Genomic DNA, 20,487 nt, shown 5'->3' on the forward strand with positions numbered 1-20,487 from the left:
GATCATGAGAGTCACTTTGCATGGCGAGTAATTTTTTTTTCCACCAGCCAGTATACACTCACCAGGTAGCTGAAATGGGAATCCCTGGAGGGAAGACGATGTTCTTTTCAGGGAACACTATTGAGAACCGAACCAAAGAATGATTCTGCTGCTGGAAACATACATTTCGCGTAAGGACCACGCTATTAAAAGCACGATCGCAATGTCTATGTGACGGTCACCCTGGATAAAAAGCAGTTTTGGTTCTACAGACACATACAAGAGTCGCTGATAGTGTTACGCTACTGGTCGAAATTCTGTCTGCGATTTCGAATGAAGTCTATCCATTCAATGATTACTTGCATTCGATCGTATAGAGACGTCTTTTAATGATTACTGTCACTGGCGAATCATATTTGTGACACTCTCATATTTCAAAACGAGTCACCTTTTTCAAACCTGTCTGCTAACGAGCCCATACAACAAAACTCCAGCGTACATTTTTAGACAGTCCCTCTGCATCTTGTAACTGTCCCTCGTTCTCAGCCCCACCCTCCCTGCAGCTTTGTCCATGTGATCGTTCCAGTTTAAGTTGGAACTGAACAGAAGTCAGGAAGTCGGAGAGTGCTATATCTAAAGCCTTCTGCATTCTGTGGAGAAACAGGGCGAGCTGAGTTAATGTGACATTAGCGTGTTTTGATCACTCAGTGAAAATAGGAACATGCTGTCATTGCTCTGCCAACTGTGTACAATGTGTAAGACCAGCGCCAAATGAAGCTTCCTCCTGCAACACGAGGTAGCAGGCAAAACAGTAAACGCCGTTACAGGAACTAGAAGAAGAACAAGGATTAGGTACTGCACTGCGGTGTGTCTCCAAACAACATATAGATACTGCAGTCTGAAGAACATCTGGATCTCTGAAAGTGCATACATGTCTGTCAACCAAGCATTCTCTCTATCCTCGTTATTCTGTACCATCCAACAGAGAAAAACTATGAACTATAAAATCTTCGCTGACGTCAACCTGTAGAGAAATTGATCAGATTTTACCACACCTCTATCTTCCGATATATCGAAAACAAATACTATTTATGTGTTGACATTGACCATATGTGGTAATCCATAAAAGCCACATGTGTTGGTCCATTGGAAAAGGTGGCCAGTGATTGAAGTCGCTTCCACAGACCAGTGTAAGGTTTCATCACCCGTACTGTAGGATGGTTCAAATGGCTCTGAGCACTATGGGACTTAACATCTATGGTCATCAGTCCCCTAGAACTTAGAACTACTTAAACCTAACTAACCTAAGGACAGCACACAACACCCAGCCATCACGGGGCAGAGAAAATCCCTGACCCCGCCGGGAATCGAACCCGGGAACCCGGGCGTGGGAAGCGAGAACGCTACCGCACGACCACGAGATGCGGGCATACTGTAGGAGGACCACATCCCATAGACTATCAGTTGCAAGAGAGGGTCCCTGTGTTGTTGTCTGACACATTGTTTTTTCTCCTATAACATATCCAGGCAGTGTATGGCTGCAGCTTTGTACACTGCCATATATTTTGTTTTTCTACCAAGACTTCGAGGTCTGTGTCAGGTGCTAAACTGACATTAACATGTCTCGATCCATTGTCCCTCACAGAAAGTTAAGACACTGCATGACGTAAACTACGATGCTACTGCTCTCACACCACGCATAATTATTGAAAAACGAGGGCTATTTAGAAAGTAGGGAACGTTTCCGTCTGACGCCGCTAGGCACGCACCGATCGCGTATATTTTGGTATGGATGTGCGTGGAAGCTCAGTTGGCATCCATCAGTGACAGCGGAAACGTCTCTGCAAATCTAGTTTTTTCGATATTCGAATTTGAAATACGCGCTGCAATCGAAAATCCCGCCAGTTGTGAGGTACGGTCTGTGATACGATTTTTGTTGGCAAAAAACATAAAGCTATAGAAATTTATCGTGAACTGTGCGAAGTGTATGGAAACAACGTTATGAGTGAATGTTCCGTCCGGAAATGGTGCGTTCGGTTTAAAAATGGCCGAACCAATGATCATGATGAAGAGGAGAGTGGACGCCCGAGCATTGTGACTGACGATCTTGTCGCTAAAGTTGATGAAACGATTCGTGAAAACCGTCGCTTCACAATAACGGAGCTTTTGGTTTCCTTTCTACAAGTTTTACAGACTTTGTTGTTTGAAATTTTCACTCAAAAGCTGGCTACCACAAATTTTGTGCACAATGGGTGCCCAAAATGCTTACAGAGCACCATAAAGAACAGTGAATGGGGACAACGTTGACATTTCTGGAGGCCTGCCACAAACATGGTGATTCACTACTGGATCGAATCGTAACCGGTAACGAGACTTGGGTGAAACACGTCAATTGAGAGACAAAATTACAGTCCATGGAGTGGGGGCACACAAGGTCCCCCCAAAAACCACGAAAATGTTTGCAAACCTTGTCAGCAAGGAAGTTGATGGTGACATTGTTTTGGGCTAGGAAAGGTGTGCTTCTTATTGATTTTCTCGAACGTGGAGTAACCATAAATTCTGCCCGGTACTGTCAAATTTTGTTTTTGCACGACAACGCCCAATCTCACATGGCAAACCGCACTAAAGAACTCCTTAATTCATTCAAATGCGAAATTTTCCCTCAGCCGCCCTACAGCCTCGATCTTGCACCGAGCGACTTCCACTTGTTTCCCAAGATGAAGAACTGGCTTGCAACGCAGTGCTTTGATGACAACGCGGAACTCCAGGCGGGCGTGACTCACTGGCTGAAGTCTCACACGTTCCACATCATTACGAAGTGTCATATTCATGATCTATGGAACAAGTATTAATCTAATCTAATCTCAGGCAGCAGAATTTTACGACGAAGGTCTTTCAAAGCTTGTCCACCGCTATGATAAGTGCTTCAATGTGTTTGGTGACTATGTGGAAAAGTAGTATGTCAGTCAATGTACATAAATTTTATAGGCAGTCAGTCAATGTACATAAATTTTATAGGCAAATATACTTCAAAATGTCCGCCCCTCGTGGTCTCGCGGTAGCGTTCTCGCTTCCCGAGTACGGGGTCCCGGGTTCGATTCCCGGCGGGGTCAGGGATTTTTCCTGCCTCGAGATGACTAGGTGTTGTTGTGTCGTCTTCATCATCATCATCATTCATCCCCATTACGGTCGGTGGGAGGCAACGGCAAACCACCTCCATTAGGACCTTGCCTAGTAAGGCGGTGCGGGTCTCCCACATCGTTCCCCTACGCTCTGTAAAGAAGCATGGGACTTCATTTCCATTTCATACTTCAAAATAAAAGAAAAAATTCACTACTAGTTCAATGCTGATAATTTTACGAATATTTCGGTCGTTTAACTTACTATGGGAAAGGGAAGGGAAAAGCTGTCTATGTAACTCATGCTGAATGACTTCTTAGTTAAATCATTAGTTTCCGTCATAACAGCATAAAATACTACCACTTTTGGAGGATCGTGTGTTTTGATTGAAAACATTTTGGAAAAAGGTCTCTCGTGCTTATTTTACAGGCATAAGATATTTTTGAGGATTATATTGACTGTTTCCTGATTGACTGTTCACGTCTTCTCGAAGAACCATCACATGGAGTATCTTTCTGTGCTATAAGGTGATCCGTCACGCAAGGTCTTTTATGCATTGAAAAAGTTTATGTTCCGTGATGAAGTTGAATTCCGAGAAGAAGAACAGATTGTTATTTGTTATACTTGTATTGTCCTTACCACTATGCATGTCGAAGCATGGTCCTGTGCCGGTTCAGATGCCAAACCATCGTATTTGGATTTCAGAATTCTTTAAAATCAAGTCGTCGATAGTTATATCTCAAGTGTGGCTTTTCAAAAACCGAAAAATCATTAGAGTTCCTGTCCTCTGTTCTGTCACCTTCATTTTATGAACCAAAAATGAAAACTATGAAGAGTGAAGCAGAACCAACGACGAAAATACGTAAAGATTGAAGTAGAAATCGATAAAATTCCAAAAATTATGAATAATGGGATTGAACAGTTCGTTTATAATAACATGAGAGTATAGATTTGCTTTGAGGCACAGGTTTGTTTCTTGAGACAGAGTCGTCGCAATGGCATGACAATGGAGACGTCAGTGCTCTGCACCTAGCTACAAAACTAAAAGTTGTAAATTATCCAACTGACACAGGCGTCAAGGTCACGAAATACTGTAATGAATAATTTTAAAAAAATGAGGAAGAGAAGGTATATATACTTCAAGTTGTGTCTGAGTATCCCTCAAGTTGCATGGCAGAAAAGAGATACTTTATCCAAGAATATTTTTAAAAGATAATTTTATTTTCTTGTCGTACTAGCTCAATCTCTTAGAAAATAGTGAATCTATAGGTTGTATTATTAAAGTTAATGCAACAATATAGTATTAATAATGAAGTTGAAAGTAATACAATCGTCACTTAAAAAACTACTTCTGAAGAATATTTATTTAGATAAAAAGTAAATACCCAATTATATAACATTCTACAATTTTCCAAAAGTAGAGGCACCTGTTCCCCTTTTCCTACTGAGCTGAAAGAAACCAAACTAGGTAGCAGGACAAAGAAAAAGCAAAGTCGAAAAATAAGATCTTCCCTAAGTGTCATGTTATATTTTTGGAAGAAATGCGAAAATCACTACTTCTACGTAAACTTTCTTCATTATGTTTTTTTAAAAAAGATTAAAAGTTGGCTTAAAAATCAATCATTAAATGAAGCAGACGAAATCTAAAAAATATCTGCGAATAAATAAAAACTTGCTTGTGATATGTGTTCTACAGTTGACCAGAATGACAGGGAGAGAGGCGGATTATTATTTGCTGCCTGAGAAAATTATATACATGGCATGCAGCTTAATTTTTATGTCAGTTACATAACTATAAGAAAGTTATAAATCACCGGTTGTAGATGCTGAACTGAATATACAAAATACCAGAAGTAGAGGTATCCGGAACAGTTTGAATAGAATGAGAACAGGCGAGCACAGTGGGAAAAAAAAGAAAGAACAACAACTTAATACTGAACTACACTCCTGGAAATGGAAAAAAGAACACATTGACACCGGTGTGTCAGACCCACCATACTTGCTCCGGACACTGCGAGAGGGCTGTACAAGCAATGATCACACGCACGGCACAGCGGACACACCAGGAACCGCGGTGTTGGCCGTCGAATGGCGCTAGCTGCACAGCATTTGTGCACCGCCGCCGTCAGTGTCAGCCAGTTTGCCGTGGCATAAGGAGCTCCATCGCAGTCTTTAACACTGGTAGCATGCCGCGACAGCGTGGACGTGAACCGTATGTGCAGTTGACGGACTTTGAGCGAGGGCGTATAGTGGGCATGAGGGAGGCCGGGTGGACGTACCGCCGAATTGCTCAACACGTGGGGCGTGAGGTCTCCACAGTACATCAATGTTGTCGCCAGTGGTCGGCGGAAGGTGCACGTGCCCGGCGACCTGGGACCGGACCGCAGCGACGCACGGATGCACGCCAAGACCGTAGGATCCTACGCAGTGCCGTAGGGGACCGCACCGCCACTTCCCAGCAAATTAGGGACACTGTTGCTTCTGGGGTATCGGCGAGGACCATTCGCAACCGTCTCCATGAAGCTGGGCTACGGTCCCGCACACCGTTAGGCCGTCTTCCGCTCACGCCCCAACATCGTGCAGCCCGCCTCCAGTGGTGTCGCGACAGGCATGAATGGAGGGACGAATGGAGACGTGTCGTCTTCATCGATGAGAGTCGCTTCTGCCTTGGTGCCAACGATGGTCGTATGCGTGTTTGGCACCGTGCAGGTGAGCGCCACAATCAGGACTGCATACGACCGAGGCACACAGGGCCAACACCCGGCATCATGGTGTGGGGAGCGCTCTCCTACACTGGCCGTACACCACTGGTGATCGTCGAGGGGACACTGAATAGTGCACGGTACATCCAAACCGTCATCGAACCCATCGTTCTACCATTCCTAGACCGGCAAGGGAACTTGCTGTTCCAACAGGACAATGCACGTCCGCATGTATCCCGTGCCACCCAACGTGCTCTAGAAGGTGTAAGTCAACTACCCTGGCCAGCAAGATCTCCGGATCTGTCCCCCATTGAGCATGTTTGGGACTGGATGAAGCGTCGTCTCACGCGGTCTGCACGTCCAGCACGAACGCTGGTCCAACTGAGGCGCCAGGTGGAAATGGCATGGCAAGCCGTTCCACAGGACTACATCCAGCATCTCTACGATCGTCTCCATGGGAGAATAGCAGCCTGCATTGCTGCGAAAGGTGGATATACACTGTACTAGTGCCGACATTGTGCATGCTCTGTTGCCTGTGTCTATGTGCCTGTGGTTCTGTCAGTGTGATCATGTGATGTATCTGACCCCAGGAATGTGTCAATAAAGTTTCCCCTTCCTGTGACAATGAATTCACGGTGTTCTTATTTCAATTTCCAGGAGTGTATATCCCGTTTCAAGTAGGACGGCGCTTCCACACATACAGGCGGAGCGATAGGGAGGCTTGGAGGGGATAAGACTTGCACGTGCGTGGCGGCAGAGAGCGGGCAAACGAAGTCCGTGTTGACGAACTTGTTGCTGCAGACAACAGTCATGTTCATTTGACTTCGGTACATCGTGTTACACGTTCAAATCTATGAGGGAATAATACATTTTATAACCGTTTTCGATCATTCGTCTACATGAGAGAAAACTTACTTGTGAGCCTTCAGGCTGTGTCTACTGCTGCTCCACCACAATTGTCTGTGTGACGTCGGAGGGCGAGAACAGCTCATACAACTTTGTGAAGACGTCAAGAACAATTTTTCTCAAAACGACAATTGTCTAACGACAAGATCATCAAAAAAATGGTTCAAATGGCTCTGAGCACTATGGGACTCAACTGCTGTGGTCATAAGTCCCCTAGAACTTAGAACTACTTAAACCTAACTAACCTAAGGACATCACACCCATCCATGCCCGAGGCAGGATTCGAACCTGCGACCGTAGCGGTCGTGCGGTTCCAGACTGGAGCGCCTTTAACCGCGCGGCCACTCCGGCCGGCACAAGATCATCGAAAATAGTTGCAATAACTGTCATTTATCGAGATTTGGACTGTATTTTAAGTAAAAATGTAATACACAACAAAATAAACTTCAAACTCAAACCAAAATCATTATATTTGTTTGACAACTGCTTCTACTCGAACTCGGAACCTTTGCCTTTCGCGGGCAAGTGCTCTACCAACTGAGCTACCGAAGCACGGCTCACGCCCGGTACTCAAAGCTTTACTTCTGCCAGTACCTCGTCTCCTACCTTCCAAACTTTACAGAAGCTCTCCTGCGAACCTTGCAGAACTTTTTCCTAATGGAACTTTAAAACTTCAAGTACCATCACTAATTTACCAGTAGGTATTCATGGAATGATTCTAATTCACCCATGTTTCATCAGTGTAGTACACTTAGAACTACCTCCTCCTAACAGACGTGCTTTGTGCTGCTTCTATGTCAGTTCTTTCAGCTGAAAACTCTCCTCTTAACATATTTAAAACCAATGTACTTTAAATTTATTAACATCGACTAAGCGCTACCTTTGAAGCCAATCTGATCAGGCATAATTGTAACGAGTTTTTGTGATGTTGGGTATCCCTTCTTATATACATTTCAAACTCGGAGAGCTTTAAAACGTCAAGACCATCTATTTGTGCTATAGGTTTCTTGCGATTTCGATGATTTTCAGGCGACACGATAACAAATTTTCCCGATTTTTCTACAGCTCCGACACTTTTGTATACTATTCTCTGTACAGTTCTCTTGTCGACACGTGTTTCTGCAGTTCGTTCATGAGTCTTCAAAATGTCAAAAGCAGAAATATCCCTTTCAGATTCACATTTGAAGATGTTATAAATGCGGGACACAAACCTCCTCGACTGCTTGTGAAGCATCTACACGATTATTCTGCAATTCACAATTAAGTGCATGGCAGAGCGTTCAAAGAACCACCTTGAAGCTATTTCTCTACCGTTCCCCTCTCGAACAGCGCGCAGGAAACACGAACACTTTTATCTTTCCTTGCGAGCTTTAATTTCTCTTACTGTATTATGATGAACATTCGTCCCTATGTAGGTGGGCGCCTGCAAAGTATTTTCACACGCTGAGGAGAAAGTTGGCGACTGAAATTTCATGAGAAAATCCTGCTACAACGAAAAACGTCTTTGTTTTGATGAATGCCATCCCAATTCGCGTACCATATCCGTGGCAGTCTCTCCTCTGTTTCGCGAAAATACAAAACGAGCTGCCCTTCTTTGAACTTTTTCGATCAATTCTATCTGCTATGGATCCCACACCTAACGGCGATACTCCAGAAGAGGGTGGAAAAGCATACCTGTTGCATTTTCTAAGTGTTCTGCCAATAAATCGCATTCTATGGTTTGCTTTCCACACAACGTTATCCATGTGATGTTGCATTTTAAGTTAATCGTAATTGTAATTCCTAAGTATTTAGTTGAATTCACACCCTTTAGAATCGTGTGTATTCTGTAAACAGAAATTAGCGGATTCCTATCAGTACTCATGTGGACGACTTTCCATTAATTAGAGTCAACCGCCACTTTTCTCACCATACAGATATCTTGTCTAAGTAGTTTTAAACTCTTTTGACTTTTTAAGACGGTAAATCACAGCATCATCTGCAAACAGTCTAAGAGGACTGCTTAGATTGTCTCCTAAATCATTTATTACATCAGGAACAGGGGAGCGCCTATAGCACTTCTTTGCAAAAGCCAGATATCACTTCTATTTTACTCGAATTTTTCCGTCGATTACTACATACAGTGATCTTTCTGACAGGAAAAAACAAAACCAGTCGCACACTAAGACGATGCTCCGTAGGTACGCGATTTAATTAAAGTTGCTTGTGAGGAACTTCATATTTATTGCTGTCACATGACATTTTCATTTTTAAATCACACTAAAATGTATAAAGATACACATTCACATCTATACTGCTACAAGAAGTAACATCGGCATCTCAGTGAATAGTTTGGTCTCTTTGTGAGTGAAACTGCACTGTCGCAAAACACGGCAACACCGCACTATGTGGGGGAGAGATTCTCGCAGTCCAGTTTGTACCTCGCGGCTAGCCGCTCGGATGGAGAATGAATCCTCTTGTATCCTCTTGGCTACTAAAAAAAAAGTGCGCGTCATATATCTTGGCGGCCGAGTTTAGGTTCGTTCTGCGCATCTGACGTCACAAAACACAGTCAGCCAATGAACAGAGAACGACGTTGCCAGATCTCGACAGCAGTGCAGAGCACGGACGAGTGTCTTCAGTTTTAGAAACGTTCAGTCATAAATAAAGTAATAGAACAAAAGCAATGTCTTGATAGCAGACTTTCTTTTACAGAAAGTTTGGAAAAAGCATTCTTTATACCAATTGCTTCATATTCTATTAATTAATTAAACCAAACAAGCAATAAGACTCCTAATTCAGGCGATAGCAAGGAAAGATGTTTGTTTCAATCTCACGAACTGCTTTTTCGCAATAAAGAACAGCGGTAATTGTTTATTTCCTATTGTACTTCTACGAAGCGTGAGTAATTCATAGTCATACCAAGTGTTTATAAGTAGTTGTGTCAGGTGTTAGAGTCCTTATAGAGTTACCCTGTTCAATGAGCCGAGGTTGCGGAACGGTTAAGGTGTTGGGCTGCCAATTGAAAGGTTATGAGTTCAAACCTTGTGTAGTGCTTAATATTTTCTTTATTTAAAAACAATATTGGAGTGCCTTACTTCACGAATTTTATTCGTTTGAATGAAATTTATAGTGCTTTGCCTCTTCATTAACTTGGTCGCTGCTGCAGACACGTGCTCCCCGCATTCCGCGCTGTGCGCGATTTTGTCATCACTGCACTTCTCGCCTGTGCAGACACATGGGGTTCCCACTGCTTTGACACACTTATCATTCGATATTTCACAAATACTATTTGGCCAAAAAATTTGATTTTTACACGTCTTCTTGCCTGATACCTTCCCCCCATAAATGACTTAATTTTGTTTTGATGGCAGAGGTAAAAGTCCATAGCGTATACTTTCCGTATGGTCGATTTTAGTTGCCACAATGTTGAGAATGAAATGTGGACAAGATACCTAAATTTCATATAATATTTACTGTATAACAATATCTCATTTAATTTAAGAACCACATAGGTGTCGTATGTAATATTGAGAAATATTCCGGCTTTCGCGACTGTAATAAAAGTTTTATATACACACGGCGCGTTTGGCTTTATTCTAAAGCACTTCCATCGGTGAAAGATATGGCACATACACAATGGTATTCATGTTCTATTTCTTGTTTTTGTTCCACAGTCGCAGTTTTACCAATGGTATTGAAATATATCCCTCTTCTGCAACTGTAATAAGCGACTTACTTAGACCAGACGCGTTTCTCTCTTTTGAAGCATCGTAAGAGGACTGTATTTTGTGTCCTCCATTGCCAAGTAACCTTTCGTAGTTTTGTGCTGCGGTAGCACAATATTCAACGTTTGTGTTGGCTCATCAGTGTTTTAGCAAATAAATGCTGTTTGTGTGTGCCACACACAAAATTATATTTGACATAGCTCTGAGCACTTCACTGACAGACGGTATATTCAAGTCCTAATATTTTTGTAAGTCCACAGTTTTGTTTAATGTATTTTGTCTACTTCCTTTTGATTGATTGAAGTGCTTTAAAATAAAGCCAAACGTGCCCAGTGTAAGTAAAACTTTTGTTACAGTCGCGAAAGGTGGAATATTTCTCAATATTACATACGACATTTATGCGCGAGCCGCCAAGATAAAAGAATTGAACTATAGGTGTTAAAGCTGGGGGATGTGCAGAACTGCAGATAGGGCCACCTCCCAACATGATGCGAGTTGTAGGAGCGTTGGAAATAGAATGAGGAAAAAGAATGAGACCAGTTGAACGAGAGCGAGGCGGGAACGACGAAAGGAAGAAATAGAACTGGTGAACTACCATTCCGGGAATGAGACCGACTGCGACCGAAATGAACTGTGAACGACCGTTCTTTAGAGGTGGTTCCTCGGTCTCTCCGTTAACTTTCGTGAACAGTTCCTTTGTACCCGTTCATTTGGGAACATCCCACCCCACGGGTAAACTTCGCATTGCCTTCAGAGGAAAGACCTTGCATTAGGTTTCCCATAGCCTTACAAGCATGTATACTTACGGCGTAGTGCTTAAAGTGGAGAACAGCTCATCTGATCCATGAAAAGCAGCATGTTGGCGAGGTTATGAACTCCAAAGCGAAGGTCAGACATGCCAACGTCAACTCACAATGTCAGTGTAGAATGCCTAGCTATTGTTAAAACTTCTGCTCCCACAATGTGAGAAGCAGTTACGTGGTAATTTGATAATAAAATATGTCTCGTAGACTTGTATATAAATTGTCCTTAACATAAATTTCCACCTTTACAAGTTTACTGCTACGATTACGTCGATGTCTGGACTGACTTACTTGGGTAACCAACTTCTTTTTCTAAAGAACAGAACGAAATCCGTACACAGACGCTCACAGGCAACTTTTTAAACTTGTAGACAGGGCATCCATAGGTGGTACCTGCAAAACAATGAATCATGAAAGAGTAACACAAACTAAAATACTTACTAATATGAAAATTTTTTAAAGGACCTTTAAAAACATATAAAACAGAGGAAATTATTCACACATAGCTAAGTCATAAAAGCTAAGTAGCCCGGAACATGGAACCCAACATTCGGTGTCTGCTCAAACTAATAAACCCCAGATGATGGTACGTCAACGAGTCAAAATCAGTCTGATGTACAGGTCCAAGTCCAAAACGGCCGGCGGAGCCTAGACACCTTACATCACCGCAATCGCCTGGTAACACGAAGATACACATAAAACTATATAAAGACCTGATGAGCAGCTAGTTTAAAGAATGGAGGGGGTGCTTACAGCGAAGTAGCACAATAGTCCAAAGAACTGGACAATGTGTATCAAGCAAGTGACTTGTTAACAGAAAAGGAGATAAAAAAAAAAGATATAATAAGATGAGGATGTGGTTTCCAATCCCACGAAACTGGTTGTGATCTAACAATAAGAAGATTAAATACAGTTGAAGGGGCTTCTTAATCGACAAGGTGATTAACCTCATAAGCTTGCCTTGTGCTCAGAAAGTGGTATGAGACATTCATACTTTAGTGAAAACCAGAGAAACTAGTAGTCATTGACATCCAGTGTTCTTATGTTTAACGTGTGAATAAAACGGCCACGAAATACAAGTAGATGTCAACTGAAACTTCATCCAAAAACTACATTCATCATAAGTTTGCATCAGTCGTAACAAATATCATGTTCGTTCTTAGCTGCCCCATGTCCTTAGTTTCAAAAATTAAAAGATGTCTGCCTTGGTACCTGAGCGGTCAATGCGGCGGATTGCTAACCGAAGGGGCCCTTGGCAAATGGTTCAAATGGCTCTGAGCACTATGGGACTTAACATCTGAGGTCATCAGTCCCCTAGAACTTAGAACGACTTAAACCTAACTAACCTAAGGACATCACACACATCCATGCCCGAGGCAGGATTCGAACCTGCGACCGTGGCGGTCGCGCGGTTCCAGACTGAAGCGCCTAGAACCGCTCGGCCACACTGGCCGGCGAAGAAGGGGCCCTTGTTCGATTCCCGGCAGCGTCAGAGGTTTTCTCTGCTTGGAGACTAGGTGTTGTGTTGTCCTGTTCGTATCGTCATAAATGACATTCCACTGTTGAGATGGCTGTATGGGCACGTCCCGATAGCCAATATATTTTGAAAAAAAAACCAAATAAAATAAATCGAAGTTTCATTTTATTGTCATGTCTCATGAGCTTAGAAAATAAATTTGCCGCAAAAGACACAAATTAGCGATCTTGAAGCGATACATCTCCGTAGAACTACCGTTAGGTGCCATAAAATGACTCACTGACAACAAATTTTTCGCACGGAACTACCTTCTTCCGATTCCTTCCTCCCTGGCCAGACAGTTGCTCCTGCTGTGGAGTGAGTGCGAAGGAAGGGAGGAAGATTTGGAGTGTAACCAGCCCTGGAACTACGATATTTCCGACTCTGGGCAAAAACATGATACTAGCGACCCCCACCCCCTCGAGGGTTTGAGATAGAACGTCAAAAACTGAAGAAAAATCGATGTTTCAAAAATATGTTCATTTGGTAGCGCACATATTTTTGAAGAGTTTGATATTTAAAACATATATACAGGGTGTTACAAAAAGGTACGGCCAAACTTTCAGGAAACATTCCTCACACACAAAGAAAGAAAATATGTTATGTGGACATGGGTCCGGAAACGCTTACTTTCCACGTTAGAGCTCATTTTATTAGTTCTCTTCAAATCACATTAATCATGGAATGGAAACACACAGAAACAGAACGTACCAGCGTGACTTCAAACACTTTGTTACAGGTAATGTTCAAAATGTCCTCCGTTAGCGAGGATACATGCATCCACCCTCCGTCGCATGGAATCCCTGATGCGCTGATGCAGCCCTGGAGAATGGCGTATTGTATCACCGCCGTCCACAATACGAGCACGAAGAGTCTCTACATTTGGTACCGGGGTTGCGTAGACAAGAGCTTTCAAATGCCCCCGTAAATGAACGTCAATAGGGTTGAGGTCAGAAGAGCGTGGAGGCCTCTACCAATCCATCGGTCACCGAATCTGTTGCTGAGAAGCGTACGAACACTTTGACTGAAATGTGCAGGAGCTCCATCGTGCATAAACCACATGTTGTGTCGTACATGTAAAGGCACATGTTCTAGCAGCACAAGTAGAGTATCCCGTATGAAATCATGATAACGTGCTTCATTGAGCGTACGTGGAAGAATATGGGGCCCAATCAAGACATCACCAACAATGCCTGCCCAAACGTTCATAGAAAGTCTGTCGCATGTCAACACAAGCACCGAAGTCAACATTACCTTCCTTCAATTGGGCCAACTGGCGGTGAATCGAGGAAGTACAGTGCATACTGACGACACTAAAATGAGCTCTTAACATGGAAATTAAGCATTTCCGGACACATGTCCACATAACATCATTTCTTTATTTGTGTGTGAGGAATGTTTCCTGAAAGTTTGGCCGTACCTTTTTGTAACACCCTGTATTTGAGGAAGTGTAAGGCATGTTTATTTGGTCTCAAGTGTGCTAAAGTGCAGTGCCACACCTCTTCACACAGCATTCTTGTTTCGCACGTCGCTGTATTTCGCTCTGTGGAATTCAAACTTGCATACCTTGTAAAGGAAGCCATCAAACTTACATTCAGCACAGTGGACATTAAAATGTCACATGGTGCCTCTCCCGCCCCCTGTTGGACGGTTTGACATCCTACTTCCCTCAAAAAGCTCACAATTAGTACAGGATGGGATTATTTGTACCCGGGAGAATAAGAACTCTTCAGAAAATGCGCACACTTTGTCTATTAGCAAATAATTTTCTCTTTTCTTGTGAAATAAAATTAAATATAGGAAATATAAAACCAGTGAAGGCAAGAGACAAGGAAGACTGTACACATTTCTTCAATTCTTAGGTCCCAGCATTTTTTCTCTAATCTTGCTAGAGCTTTACATGGCGTGCTTTCTTTTCTACAGAAGAATCTACTACCTCATCAAAGTTTGTCAAACGTTTTGCTGCATGAAAAATCAAAATGTCGTTGTTTAATAATGAAAAAGCTGTTAATACAAGTAGAACCCAAAACTGGCGTGGTTTCTCGATTTGGTTACGTCTACTTTGTCACTGTCTGCTAGATAAAGCTAAATAGGCCTGACTAATATTGCAGCAGTTGTAACACACGCCAAATAAGCGAGACTGCTTTGGCACAAATGGTCATGTTTATGTATCTCATTTACATTAATAACATGACAAAATATGATTCATGAAGTGCCAATATCAAATGCCTGTTAGGCCTGCTCCAAACAAAAGGTTTTATGCTAGGAAATAGTTTTACATTTCAAACTTTCATTCATATGCTCCAGTTTCTCAAGCATGAGATCGAAAAGTAGTAATGCGAAAATTTTACATAAATCTGGAATTGTCATATTCTTCCATATAATTTGTGTGATGTCACCTTTTCTTTTCCCTCCTCATTCTAACAAACAATCTTTTCATCAGTAATTCTGTAACTATTCCTGCCATTGCAATACTTATTCTCCGTATACTTTCCATAACCCTGCCACAATCATCGGTTTATTCTGACTGGGCGTTATTACATGTTTGTACAACCGCGCTATTTTGAGAACAGAACTTAAGCGGCTGCTAACCGGGCGCTGTAAGATTGGCCCTTAGTATATAGCGATCTGGCAAAAATTTTCTGTCAATATTTCATGTTCTTGAATACACCGAGAAGATAATATGTAATCTTTTTACCTGTTATTCCTGTTATCCGTTCATTTCCATTCTGGTAGTCTGAATCTTTGGATTTTACTAATAATTGTAACAATGCTGATCATTCGCACGCCCAATTAATCACATAAACAAACATGAACGTGTTCAGGTTTATTCGGCTTAGCTCGTATAGCACTGTCCCCTTTTGTCTGCGGGAATGTTCTTTATTTCTAGATGTGATGGGGAGTCCCCTGGCAGAGACATCACGTACACTTTGCACACATTTAAAAATCAACTTACGGTTCGTTGAGAACTCAACAGTATGCATTCAAAAACCAGTTGGGATGCGTTTCAAAATAATATGAATAATCGATAGACCAACGTGCGCTGGATGCTGAGCGCTTTGTGAAAAAAGGTTTTTTTATCTTCAAGAATATGGCTTTCGCACTCGCTGCAATTGCTGCTCGGGGCAGATATCCCGGTTTGCCACCGCCTGCCCAACCACCGTAACCTGATCCAGACCTGAGTCTAATGTCCCTCAACATGGAGGTCATTAGAGACAAAGCACAAGCTCCCTGGAGCGATTTAGGGAAATAAAGGAAAACTCAACCCAAATCAGGATGGCTGAAGTCGGATTTTGAAACATCGTCCTCCCAAATGCGAGTTTAGTGTGCTAACCATTGCGCCACCTCGCTCGGTGCCTGAACGCGAGCCAGAGATTATACATTAATGGCAGAATTATATCAATCCCGTTTAGAGCTAGAGACCATTACACTGTACTGGTGTATTATCTTTGACTCAGTGCACAGACACCATTGATTTTGGCATATTTAGCTGTCCTGTATTATAACTTGCAATACACCATTTCAAGGCACTGGAGCATTGAAGATTTATCAGGTTTATCACAGACAAGTCACTCTTATCGTTAAATGTCAGTTAATCATGCATGAACAATATAAGCCTCCGAGAGAAAGTACAATAACCGAGATTACAACAAAAAATGTCACAACACAGTACTAACATAATGGATTTGGTCGTCGATTGTGCAGTTAAAGGATGTAGGTTTGCATACCACTCTGTGCTTGTATTTTTTAAACTAAGCATTGTTGACAAATTCTGGGGCATTATTAATAATATTGAAATAAATATTTGGCTATGTATTTCGAAATATGTGGTTAGGCAGGAAACAATGACGAGAGCTGACATTGCTCCAAGTGATAAGAGGAGCAATAATATTCATATTCTTCCTTATCACAAATATTTGTTTGTTTATAAAGAAGTATATAACCAATATAGGTTGTTAGCTGTTTTTGTTTCTAGTGCACACAAAGATCATGAAGAAACTGATACATCAAATGTTACAACCAATGGCTCTTCCAGTTGCCATATTTCTGCCGCTAACGACATGTACCGCTTCACATGAGCAGATTGGTGAATAGGTCTGTAATGGTTTAAAAGGTCATGGAGGTAAGGTGTACTGCTTTCTCTCCGTTCATCGTGAGCTGGACATGGATGTCAACAATGCGCTATACACTGATGAGCCAAAATATTATGATCACCAGCTTAGTATCTTGTTTGTCCGTCTTTGGAACAAAATTCATCACTGATTCTGCATGTCAGTGATCCTAAAGTTTGTTGGTAGGTTTGTAGAGGTATGTGGCATTCGACATCTACACTGAGGTCATGTAATTCACGTAAATAGCAGGCCGCTGATTTGCGTACTCTGTGATGGTGCCCCATAGCGACCCAGATGGGTTCCATAGGATTTACAGCAAGCGAATTTGGTCGCCGAGACATCTACATGAGTGCACTATAATGCTGTTCAATCCACTGTAGCACGGTTCTGGCTACGAGACACAATTAAACTGCTGAATGACGACATCGCCGTCAGGGAAGACATCAAGAATGAAGGGATGTAGCTGTCAACTTGTCTTTGATTACTACCACAGGTCCCATGCATTCACAGGAGAATATCTCCCTTAGCGTAATACTGCTCCCACCAGCCTGCGTTCATGGCGTGCTACACGTTTGGAGCTGACGTTCACCGCGATAGTGGCGTTTGTGGAGATGACCAGTGACGTAGGGTCATAAAAATGTGATTCACCTGAAGAGCCGACCCGTTTTCATTGATTGATGGTCAAATCTCGATAGTTCCATGCCCACTGCAATCGTTAACTGACGATGTCGTTGGGTGAGCATGTGAGCACATAGAGGTGATCTGCGGTGGAGCTCCATGTTCAACAATGTATGATGAACTGTGTGCTCCAAAACACTTGTACGTGCACCAGCATTGTGTTCTTTCGCTGGAGATACCACAGATCACCATCTATCCTACTTTTCGATACAGACAAGCCTCCAAACGCCACGTTCTGTGAAAAGTTATGGATGTCCTACCATTTAGCACCCAATGGTAGCTTCACTGTCCTTTCACATCTTTCTGTAGATGGTCATGACAGTAGCACGTGAACATTGGACCAGCATGGCGATTTTCACAGGTTCTGCGTAATAATAATCTGCCCTTTGTCAAAGTCCCTTATCTGAATGGACTGACCCATTTTCAGCTCATATCTTTGCCACAGTGATCCCCTGTCCGTGTATGCTCTGCTTACATGCTATTGTTAACGCGTCACGTCCTCGCAATACCACCAGGTGGCATCCAACGTCGTGGTGGCATCCAATGTCTTGGTCATAACGTTCTGGTTGATCAGTCTGCATTCTTCTGTGAGTGTTGTTATGTCATTGGATTCTCTTCTTCGAACATAGTCGCATATAATTAAGGTGGTTTAGCGCGGTCCAGCGGTAACGAAACGAACCCACTAATTACCGTCGCATTTAACGTGCACCCACCCTGCTATATTGCTGTTGTTTGCTCCGATACACGTATTCGTATGACACGTCCATATGGGCACAATTGGCCAAGTGGAAAAGGACTGTCCAGTGAGATTTGATACAAGAACCACCCGGGTTCAACGTGTAACACAGTGATTAACAAATAAACTTAATTCATTCGATACAGAAATAGCCAAAGTTACAGGATTCACGTTCCATTTAAGTGATGACTAGTTCTTGGTTATCTGAACCCATTTTCAAATCATTCAGACAGACAAAACAGTATTTTCCGAAACAGCATATCAACCACGTCAAGATTATACATATACATAAAACAAAGTCAAGCTTAGCCATGAACAGTGGCAGGACAAACTTATGGCAGTTATATGCTTGTTCTGCCACTGTTCATGGTTAAGCGTGACTTCGTTATATGAGGTGTGTTCAAGAAGTGGTGACTTCATATTTTTATGAAAAAATATTTATTAATTCATCAATATTCACGTATCCCCTTCAAAGTATTTCCCCTCAGATACAATACACTTGTGTCAACGCTTCTTCCAATCCTCGAAGCATTTTTCATAAGCACTTTATGGTACAGCCTTAGAGTACTTCCAGTGATGCAGTTTTTTTCCTCAATCGTTGTAAATCTTCGTACTTTCATAGGTCTCTTCAGTTTTGGGAACAGGAGCAGGGGGCCAAATCCAGTGAATATGGTGGCTGAGGCATGATTGTCGTATTGTTTTTTGGAAACATAAAATCTCTCACAAGTAACGATGAATGAGCAGGTGCATTATGATGCAAAAGCCATGAATTTTTTCTCCACAATTCCGGACTTTTTTTGCGTATTGCTTCACGCAAACGGCGCATAACGTCAAGGTAATTCTCCTTATTGACCGTAAGACCTTGACGCAAAAACTCATGGTGCACTACGACACAGTGATTGAAAAAAGAGTGAGCGAAATTTTGACATTTGATCGAACTTGGCATGCCGTTTTTCAGTATTGGCTCTCTGGGGTGCTTCCATTTGGACGATTGGGCTTTGGTTTCGACTTCATAACTGTAAACCCATATTTCATCACCAGTTATGACCCTTTTGAGCAAATCAGGCTAATTACTGACGTCATTCAAGAGCTCCTGAGCGATGCTCATGTAACGGTTCTTCTGATGAAAATTGAGAAGTTTTGGGACAAACTTCGCTGAAATATGTCTCATGCCTAAAACATCCGAAAAAATTGCATCACACGAGCCGACCGATACGCCAACATCCTCAGCAACTCCTTTTACGGTAATCCGACGCTCTTCACAGCTTTGATCTTATCATCTGCTATTGATGTGCTGAGGTGTCCACAGCGGAGCTCGTCATTGGCATCTTCTCTAGCATATTGTAAAAGCTTGTACCACTCGTAAACTTTTTTTTTTTTTACTTAGAGCAGACTCACCGTATGCCACTATCAACATTTCAAGTGTTTTAAAGCACTTGGTCCTATTTTTACACAAAATCTGATGCAAATTCTTTGCTCCATTTTTTATAATAATCGAAAACTGCCGATCACACTAAAACCATCTAACCTTTCTATCTGTCAAAAACAAAGTATGCTGTACACTTGAAACTGTGAACATAAGTGCGGGACATGTGTACCAGCAAAACAAAAAAAAGGATCGATAATCGAACGTACATTGCCCGTGCAATTTGAAAAGTCAACTTACTTTTTGAACAGCCCTCATACATATACACTAATAATCCAAAACATTATGTCCACTGCCCACACCGACGTCGGATGCCACCTGGTGGTATTGCGGGCACGTGACGCGATAACAATAGTATATAAGCAGAGCATACACGGAAAGGATATCACTGTGGCAAAGATATGAGCTGAAAATGGGTCAATCCATTGAGATAAGCGACTTTGACAAAGGGCAGATTATTATTACGCAGAACCTGTGAAAGAGTATCTCGAAAATCGCCATGCTGGTCCAATCTTCACATGCTACTGTCTTGACCATCTACGGAAAGATGTAGAAGTACAGTGAAACTACCATTAGGCGCTAAATGGTTGGACGTCGACAACTCTGCACAGAACGTGGTGTTCGGATGCTTGTCTGCATCGAAAAGTAGGATAGATGGTGATCTGTGGCATCTCCAGCGAAAGAGGACAGTGCTGGTGCACGCACATGTGTTTTGGAGCACACTGTTCATCATACATTGTTGAACTTGGAGCTCTACAGCAGACGATCCCTATGTGTTCACATGCTGACCCAACTACATAGT

The 20,487-nt window shown here is 42.4% G+C and overlaps 1 protein-coding gene across 2 annotated transcripts in view; it reads right to left on the bottom strand.

Annotated features, from left to right (window-relative positions):
* The window catches only part of LOC124723176 (constitutive coactivator of peroxisome proliferator-activated receptor gamma-like), a 735,979-nt gene that overhangs the window by 609,629 nt on the left and 105,863 nt on the right, over window positions 1-20,487 (bottom strand). For both annotated transcript variants that reach the window (XR_007006530.1, XM_047248371.1), the window contains one exon: window positions 11,509-11,610. Coding sequence is in view for 1 of the 2 variants with exons in the window: in XM_047248371.1 (XP_047104327.1) it covers window positions 11,509-11,610 (102 nt within the window). In the remaining variant the exon portion in view is untranslated. The remainder of the gene's footprint in view (window positions 1-11,508; window positions 11,611-20,487) is intronic.

Source organism: Schistocerca piceifrons, chromosome X (genome assembly GCF_021461385.2).
Source record: "Schistocerca piceifrons isolate TAMUIC-IGC-003096 chromosome X, iqSchPice1.1, whole genome shotgun sequence".
In the NCBI taxonomy this organism is placed as follows: domain Eukaryota; kingdom Metazoa; phylum Arthropoda; class Insecta; order Orthoptera; family Acrididae; genus Schistocerca; species Schistocerca piceifrons.